The sequence below is a fragment of the Amblyomma americanum genome, chromosome 1 (assembly GCF_052857255.1).
Source record: "Amblyomma americanum isolate KBUSLIRL-KWMA chromosome 1, ASM5285725v1, whole genome shotgun sequence".
NCBI lineage: Eukaryota > Metazoa > Arthropoda > Arachnida > Ixodida > Ixodidae > Amblyomma > Amblyomma americanum.
This window is the reverse complement of record NC_135497.1, coordinates 545,293,019-545,302,218: the sequence shown is the minus strand read 5'-3', so window position 1 is coordinate 545,302,218 and position 9,200 is coordinate 545,293,019. Positions and strand designations below refer to the sequence as shown.

The window sequence follows — 9,200 nt, the reverse complement described above, 5'->3', positions numbered from 1 at the left end:
GCAGGCGCGAGCACCTGCGTAGCGAAAACCAGTGGATGAGGAGGCTGCGACATGGCACAGCTACCGAGCCCACAGAGCGCGGGCGGAAGGCGGTGCTCTTTATATGTTGACAGGGTCGATGTTGTCGCTGGCGGTTGCGCTTGCCATCCGATGTCGAGGGTCCAGGAAGGGGGCGCTCTTTTCACCGATGCATCTGCGCTGCTCAAACTGAATGGTCCGTTGTACCCGACGCAGACCGGCCGCTCTGGGTCCGGTAGAACAAGCCACGAAGTGTCGAAGATGGCTGGGAAGATGTAGGCAAAGGCAGGCGCGAGCACCTGCGTAGCGAAAACCAGTGGATGAGGAGGCTGCGACATGGCACAGCTACCGAGCCCTAACATCGACTGAATGCGCTAACATCGACTGAATGCAGCATTCTGTTCCATATTGCCGGATTCCTCGTTAAAGGTATTCTGAAAGCCATAAATAATTGCGAGCAGTGCAAAGCTACTCTGCTCGGTTCTAGTGACGCTGAAAATGCATATCTCACAAGGCTGAAGGAGTACCTCGAAAATGGCGACAACCTGCATTACCCCAGTCCTGAAGTGATGAAAGTGCTGAAGTCGTGCGAGGAGCATTTTAAGGGCATCACAGAATGGGCGGAAAGCCTTCTAACTATGAAATCTCCAGTGCAGGCTGTGATAACATACCTAAGACAAATGGTTCCGTTTAATGTTGAAACATGCCAGGTTCACAACGAAATCATTCAGAAGTTGTTATACTCGACCTACGCTCGAACGAGGCTGCGAATTCACCTGCGACAACTGGAAGAAAAAAAAGTCAATGGACATGCAAGCAAAACGTGTGCTGGCGTCAGCTTGCCGTGAAGAGATTTGTAAATATTGTGTATAAATGTCAAATTCACCATAGTTCGCTTGTCTCCTATTTTTTGACAGTAGCTTTAATAATTTACAACATAAATAAACTGCATTATTACAACTCCTAAGTAAGTGAAATTTATGCACTTACGTTTCTCATTAACTCTTCACACTATATAAGAAAAACTTCCTCTGTCGATGAGACACGCGCATTTTCCCAATATAGGCTCTGTTGATAGATGTTATTTTTTTGCCTTTTCATGAGAATATTTTTCACAGTCAAGTTTGCGTTCACTTAATGTTTTCGGTGAAGGTATGAAGGCGCCGAAATTATCCCATGCTTTGTTAAAGTGGTTACTTTACATGAAAAAAAGCTGCACGAATTATGCAGCTGCATTGTATATTACAGCTACAGTGCAAACTCCTGTACCACAGCATTGTTTCTTTTTTTTACCTGCACAAATTAACAAACAAAAACAAGCGATGCCAAGGATCAAACGACTACGAATGTCCAAGGGCCTACAGATTGCGTCCATTTGATTCTGAGGGGGTAAAATGTTTCATTAATAAGCCTTATCATTCTCAGCATTTAATATTGACTAATACGTTGCGGCGAACGAGATAAACTCTGTTTTTGCGAGTCAGCGCACTGAGTCCCAGACAATTTACAAAACTCCGTAAGTCAGCTTTTCTGCATAAAAAAAACACCTTTACGATTGCGACGCGAACTGTCCGAGGGAGAAGAGTTGGGTGCAGCGCAAACGACTTTTATTCCTTTATGTTATGGTGTGCACGGCCAGGCGAGCACCTTGGCACAGCTGCGTTTCAAATTTCCTTCAGGAATGCAGCCCGGGGAGGGTGCATTGTAACCGCAGCAATGGCTTGGGAGAGCGGCCCCTAATCTCTTTATTGTGAAAGCAACACAGGGCAGAAGCCTGTAGGAAAGGGTTCGGCAACAATAGATGTCCCCAGCGATGCACCCTATTTCTGCCTCCAAAACCTGTTTCGCCGCGATGGTGAAGGGGCCTTCGCTGCGCAGAGAAGCTTACCTCCAGTGTTCTGAAACGAGTGGGCTCAAATATGGCGGACACTGCAGCAGACGACGCGGTTGTCCCCACTGTTGCATTTGGGTTGCAAGCCCCAAAGGTAGCGTTGGCCTGGCGGCCTGGGGCATAGCTGGAAACATCCGAAGGTCCCGGCAAAGGATGAGTCGACTGGCAACAGAACAACTTGTTTATTCTGGCATCGCAAAAGAGCAGCCGGTCAGGGCGACCACGTTACTCGAAGGGCGAAATCGAAGTCTCTCCGTTGGCGTCCGGGGCAGCTCTCTTTATATACCCTCGGAGTCGAGGGCAAGAAGGAACGGCTTGGGAAGAGGCGTCCGATGCGGCGACGCTTGAACATGTCCAGACGTGACGGGCGCGTCCGCCAGGCCGGCGCCGGTTAGACCTCCTCGCCTCCCACTTGGGGAGCTCCTCTCCCCGGCTGCCGCGCTTTGACAAGCGTGAGCACCAACATGCACACACACACGCACGCACGCACGACGACACGTGGCACTGAAACCTGCCTGGACGCGCTTGGCGGGAGGCGTTGCGGCCGCGATGAACGAAGCCGCGGCGTCCGTTGCATCCGCGCCGGCTATACCGCGCGTCGAAGGCGAGACGTAACAGACCGCCCCGCCGGGAGAAGGAGATCCCGATGGTCAGGGGACTGCATCCGCTGTCCAGAGGGATGTCGCTCGATGATGCTCGTAAACGAAACCGGTCGTCCCTCGACGTTGCTTGAGCGCAGCGCACAGAGAAGGCTTCGTTCTCAGGTTCAGGATCACACAGGGCACTGCAAAGTCACTTCAGGAGAGTTGCCATTTTTGTGCTCGTTCCCAGCAAGCGTTAGAACTACGCCGAAACGCAACCGCTCAGTCAGCAAGCACGAGACAACCCTCACCAAGCTCTGCCAGGCTCTTTCCCCTTTTATACTACTGCCTAGTTCCTTACAGTAGTCAAGCAGCACTCAGAACGCGTCCACAAATTGGAAAATTGCACTAGAAAGCACATAATCACTTTGAAACACTAAACAAAAGCAATATGTTAAAAATCCTGCCTCAGGAAGAAAACATCAGTAACCAACAACTTTGAGGCGGATTCCTACGTTAGGGGCTTCGACTTAAGCCATCGGCGTTACCGTTGAGACTCCCCTCTTTGTAACGCACCTCAAAGGAATATTGTTGCAAAGCGAGGCTCCAGCGCAGGAGGCGGCCATTTTTGGGAGAGATGGTCTGCAGCCATTGGAGAGGGCAGTGATCCGTCTCAATGATAAACCTCGAGCCGGCTAGGTAGCATGACAATTTCTGAACGGCCCACACGAGACACGCACACTCTATCTCGGTGGCGCTGTACGCCTGCTCACGACAGGTCAGCTTACGACTAGCATACAGGACGGGGTGTTCCACTTCTCCATTGTCCCTTTGGCACAGTACAACGCCCATGCCTCGCTCACTAGCATCGCACTGAACAACGAACCCTTTGGTATAGTCTGGCGATCGTAGCACAGGCTGGCTTGTTAGGGCGCTATTTAGGGCGCTAAAAGCTCTCTCCTTTGTCTCGCTCCAGACGACTGTTTGGGGCTCTGTTTTTCTTAGAGCATCCGTCAGGGGAGCCGCGATATCGGAGTACCTGGGGATGTACCTCTGATAGTAGCCGGCGACACCTAAGAACGACCGAGTATCGGTCTTCGTGCGCGGTTGCGGGAAGTCTCGCACAGCGGCCACCTTTATTTCAGAGGGGCGGCGACGACCCTGTCCAATCACGTGACCGAGGTAGACAACCTCGGCCTGTGCTAATTGGCACTTGGGAGCCTTGACTGTCAAGCCCGCTTCGCGCAGGCGGGTTAGCACTGCCCGCAAGTGTGCCATATGCTCAGACCAGGATGCGGAGAATATCGCTACGTCGTCTAAATACGGTAAAGCAAATTCTTCCTGTCCCCGCAACACTTTGTCCATGAGGCTTGAAAAGCAGTATGGCGCGTTCTTCAAACCAAAACTCAAAACTTTAGGACGGAATGTTCCCATTGGTGAAATGAACGCCGCATACCTACTAGCCTCTTCTGTAAGTGGAACCTGCCAATAACCCCTGACGAGATCTAGGGTGGAAATAAACTGAGCGCTACTAACTTTCTCAAGGCGCTCCTCGATGTTAGGGATCGGATAAATTTGATCCTTAGTGATGGAATTAAGCCTGCGGTAGTCGACGCAAGGACGAGGTTCCTTGCCCGGTACCTCAACTAAAATCAAGGGGGAGGTATAATCACTCTCACCCGCCTCAATAACACCGAGCTGTAGCATTTTCTTTACATCAGCCTCCACAATATCGCGCTGGCGGGGTGACACCCGGTACGCCTTGGATCGTACTGGCTCTGGGGAGGTAAGTTCTATATCATGCGTAAGGACAGAAGTCCTACCAGGCCTCTCAGAGAACTGACCTTGAAACTCTTGTAAGAGTTGGTGTAGTTCGGTTTTCTGCTCAGGCGACAGCGGTGCTTTACTGAGTAAGTCACTAATGACCTGATCAGTGTCTTCCCTGTTCGTCACTGAGCCTAGTCCCGGAAGCTCGACCGGAAGCTCTTCTAACTTTCCCGTGTCGGGCATTTCCTCTCCAGTACCTGGTGCCTTCAACGCTACAGGCTCAATTTTATCCAGTTCTGACGTGCTCGGAATATCAGCTTGCAGCGCCTCCGACCCTTTTTCATTGTTCGACAACGTCGGCCCCGCAACTACCGCCTTTGCAGCGAGCTCCCGAACTCTCGATCTGGTTAAGGCCTGAACGCTAGCCTCACCAAACAAAAGCCCCTTCTCGCGCAGGAGGTGATCGGACCTGTTCGAAAATAGGTACGGGTACTGGGGGGGCAGCATAGATGACACTACGGCCTCCGTCTCAAGTGCTCCGAAAGGTCCTTCAATAAGCACTTTTGCTACGGGCAGACACACGCTATGAGCTTCCAAGGCTTGCTTGATCCATGCGCACTCGCCCGTGAACATATCGGGTTCTACGTAAGAGGGGTGAACTACATCCATTGTAGCTGCGGAATCACGAAGCACTCGGCACTCTTTCCCGTTCACGAGGAAGTCTCGCATGTAAGGCTCGAGAAGCTTCATGTTCTCGTCACCGTTACATAATGACAAACACACGACTTCTCTTTTTGTTTCTGGACACTGCGCCGAAAAGTGACCCGGCTTCTGGCACGTATAACACACGCGCGCTTGCCTCGCCTCGAACCGCTTTCTGCGTTCGGCTTCGGCTGCCGCCGTCTCCTTACGTTCGGTCGGACTGCTTTCACTCGCATCCGCACTACGCGTGTCCCCCCTTGCTCTCATGGGTGTGAACTTCGGCCTCTCAGACTTGGAGCCAAATTCACCCTTTTGACCGTCCTTAGCTCCGCGAGCCCGACGCGTCACAAACTCCTCGGCTAGCTCGGCGGCTTTAGCCACTGTACTAACGTCTGGCCTATCCAAGACCCAGTACCGCACGTTCTCAGGTAACCGACTATAAAACTGTTCCAGCCCGAAACACTGCAGAATTTTCTCGTGGTCACCAAACGCTTTCTCTTCTTTGAGCCACTCCTGCATGTTTGACATAAGCCTGTAGGCAAACTCTGTATATGACTCATTTCTGCCTTTTTCATTTTCCCGAAACTTCCGACGGAACGCCTCCGCTGACAGCCTGTACTTTTTTAGCAGACTTGATTTCACTTGGTCGAAATCCTCTGCCTCCTCTCTCTTCAAGCGAGCGACTACGTCGGCCGCCTCGGCGGGTAACAAAGTGAGCAAGCGCTGTGGCCACGTTTCCCGAGAGAACCCCTGCTTCTCGCACGTTCGCTCAAAGTTAACCAGGAACAAACCAATGTCCTCTCCAAGCTTAAACGGCCGCATCAGGTCAGTCATTTTGAACGATACCCGTTCTCCTGCACCGTGTGCCTGACTTCCATTACGAGCGCGTTCCATCTCTACCTCGAGACGCTTCATTTCCAAAGCGTGTTGACGGTCGCGCTCTTCTTTTTCTTTTTGCTCTTTACGTTCGCGCTCCTCTTTCTCTTTTTGTTCTTTACGTTCGCGCTCGTCTTTCTCTTTTTCTTTTTGTTCTTTACGTTCGCGCTCGTCTTTCTCTTTTTGTTCTTTACGTTCGCGCTCCTCTTTTTGCTCTTTACGTTCGCGCTCGTCTTTCTCTTTTTGCTCCCTCTCCTCAATGGTCTCAAGGCATTCCGACAGCTCGTCATCATCAGCCTCCAACTCAAGAATAGCCCTTAGCAGTTCTGGTTTTCTGAGTTTGTCTGAGACATCCAGACCCAACTCTCTTGCAAGCTCCAGCAATTTCGGTTTGCGCAACGACTTCAAATCCATGGCTGCTCCGAATGCTGCTTTCTCTACTGCCTACTATTGTCTTGCCGCAAACTAACCCGGCAGCAACGACAACACAATTACCAGCTCTGTTTCTGACACTAACAAAAGCCTGGCAAAACTCAGAAGAAGAAAGTCCCGCACTCACCAAACCTCGCAGCCAAGAATTCAGCGCAGTCGTTCCGCTGCAGGCAACCAGTCATCACACAGGGCTCGTTGCACTGCTCCCGGATGGTCGTTGTGCTGCTCAGCATACAGTTGAACGCATATCTTCGCTGCTGGCCTCCGTTGTCGGGATCCCACCGCTGGCAACCAGTTGTTGCATTTGGGTTGCAAGCCCCAAGGGTAGCGTTGGCCTGGCGGCCTGGGGCAAAGCTGGAAACATCCGAAGGTCCCGGCAAAGGATGAGTCGACTGGCAACAGAACAACTTGTTTATTCTGGCATCGCAAAAGAGCAGCCGGTCAGGGCGACCACGTTACTCGAAGGGCGAAATCGAAGTCTCTCCGTTGGCGTCCGGGGCAGCTCTCTTTATATACCCTCGGAGTCGAGGGCAAGAAGGAACGGCTTGGGAAGAGGCGTCCGATGCGGCGACGCTTGAACATGTCCAGACGTGACGGGCGCGTCCGCCAGGCCGGCGCCGGTTAGACCTCCTCGCCTCCCACTTGGGGAGCTCCTCTCCCCGGCTGCCGCGCTTTGACAAGCGTGAGCACCAACATGCACACACACACACACGCACGCACGACGACACGTGGCACTGAAACCTGCCTGGACGCGCTTGGCGGGAGGCGTTGCGGCCGCGATGAACGAAGCCGCGGCGTCCGTTGCATCCGCGCCGGCTATACCGCGCGTCGAAGGCGAGACGTAACACCACCCTGCACGGAGCGGCGGAGAGGGCGCGCGCATCGAGGCACCCTACGCTCGCGGTATTACAGGACGTGCTACGTCCGCCGCTATGGTCGAGGGTGGCGCTGGTGAACACTCTCAAGGCTCGCTTACACCCAGTAAACATAAATACCCACGACAGCAGCAGATTGGACAGCCTTCGCCGTAGCTCAGTTGGTAAGAGCACCGGACGCGATATTCGGAGGTCGTGGGTTCGGATCCAACCGGCGGCATGCTTGTTTTTTCTGCTGCTTTATAAGTAATTGTCTTTAAGCGATTTATTAATCCAAGAATTATTATCCCACTGATAAGCATAACACATTAAAAAAAAAATTAACGTTCCCCTATGCACCTTGGTTTCGGTGACTTTTGGCTCCCTTCATAAATTTGTCAAACGGGCCCCTCATTTCCTTTAACTTGTCTGCTGATAGCCTAACGAGGGTCTCGGTTCTGGCAGTCCTAATGCCAAAGGTAGCATAAGAGGGCTCTCGCACAGTTTCCGCCCTCGCCGTTAGATGACGTTCTACGTCACGCTCGCGGTATTACAGGACGTGCTACGTCCGCCGCTATGGTCGAGGGTGGCGCTGGTGAACACTCTCAAGGCTCGCTTACACCCAGTAAACATAAATACCCACGAGAACAGCAGATTGGACAGCCTTCGCCGTAGCTCAGTTGGTAAGAGCACCGGACGCGATATTCGGAGGTCGTGGGTTCGGATCCCACCGGCGGCATGGTTGTTTTTTCTGCTGCTTTGTAAGTAATTGTCTTTAAGCGATTTATTAATCCAAGAATTATTATCCCACTGATAAGCATAACACATTAAAAAAAAAAATTAACGTTCCCCTATGCACCTTGGTTTCGGTGACTTTTGGCTCCCTTCATAAATATATATATATATATATATATATATATATATATATATATATATATATATATATATATATATATATTATATATGTGTGTGTGTGTGTGTGTGTGTGTGAAGATGTAAACATGGGGAGTAATCAACTGCAATAAAAAAAATTGTTCATCCTGTTTCAAAGCTAGTAGTCATGCTCGTGAACAAAGCTGTGTGAATCGACCGTTTCTGTTTGGACATGATTGATTTAGGTTATAAAAATTGAGTTTTAAGGCTGGCTATGAAGCCATTGAGCTCAGCTCCACTGTGCCTTCTTTACATAAAACGTGCTAAAATTGAAAAAAGTTGGAGACTTGGGGGAGGGGGGCTGCCCTCTCTGAAGAAAGATTGGGAACAACCGCCCCTCCTTGCCTCCCTGTTCCGGAGTCCCTGGCTCAAGGTGAAATCTAGGCACACGTCGATCGAAGCTCGAGTCCTGTAGTGAAGCTTTCGCTTCAAAAGTGAAATGCAGTCTGATGGCGAAACGCAAAAAGCATCTGTGTGCTGTGCGATGTCTGAGCACGTTAAAGATCCCCAGGTGGGCGAAAATTATTCCCACTACAGTACCTATTCCTTTCTTCTTTCACTCTCACCTTTATCCCATCATTTAGGCACGTTCGGGTATCCATGTAGATATGTAAGAATTACTGCGTCATTTTTTTCTTTAAAACCAATTTTCAGTCTCCATATGCATTTTCAGAGTTGTCATGAAGGCTAGTCTTGTATTAATAACGTTGTACGGGGGCATGGAAGCTTACACCCTATGTGACGAGCTGTTTTGCATCTAGGCAATGATTTACAGTGGGGAGCATGGCAGCGCAGCATAAAGTTCTAAACAGGATTATTGAGGAATTTAGTGTTTCTCATTCAGTTACATCATCACCATTATGAGCCTGACTAAACCCACTGCAGAGCAAATGCCTCTCTGAAGTCTCTCCAATTAATCCTGCGTTTGCCAGCTGCGCCCGCCTTATGCCTGCAAACTGAATCTCATCCGCCACCTAACCTTCTCTTGGGATCCACTCCGTTACCCTTATGGACCAGCGGTTATTTTGAATTCGCATTACATGCACTGCCCAAGCCCCTTTCTTCCTCATAATTTCGACGGGGTTGTCATTAACACCACTCTGCCCGCTTCTGGTCTTTTAACGTTACACCTATCATTTATCTTCC

General features: G+C 50.7%; 1 protein-coding gene across 1 annotated transcript; it reads left to right on the top strand.

Annotated features, from left to right (window-relative positions):
* Positions 1-395: 395 nt before the first annotated feature.
* On the top strand, positions 396-908 carry LOC144129438 (uncharacterized; the record flags this gene model as incomplete). Its single annotated transcript, XM_077663612.1, has 1 exon — positions 396-908. A coding segment is annotated over one exon (471 nt), but the record flags the coding sequence as incomplete, so codon positions are not given.
* Between the last annotated feature and the right edge of the window lie 8,292 nt (positions 909-9,200).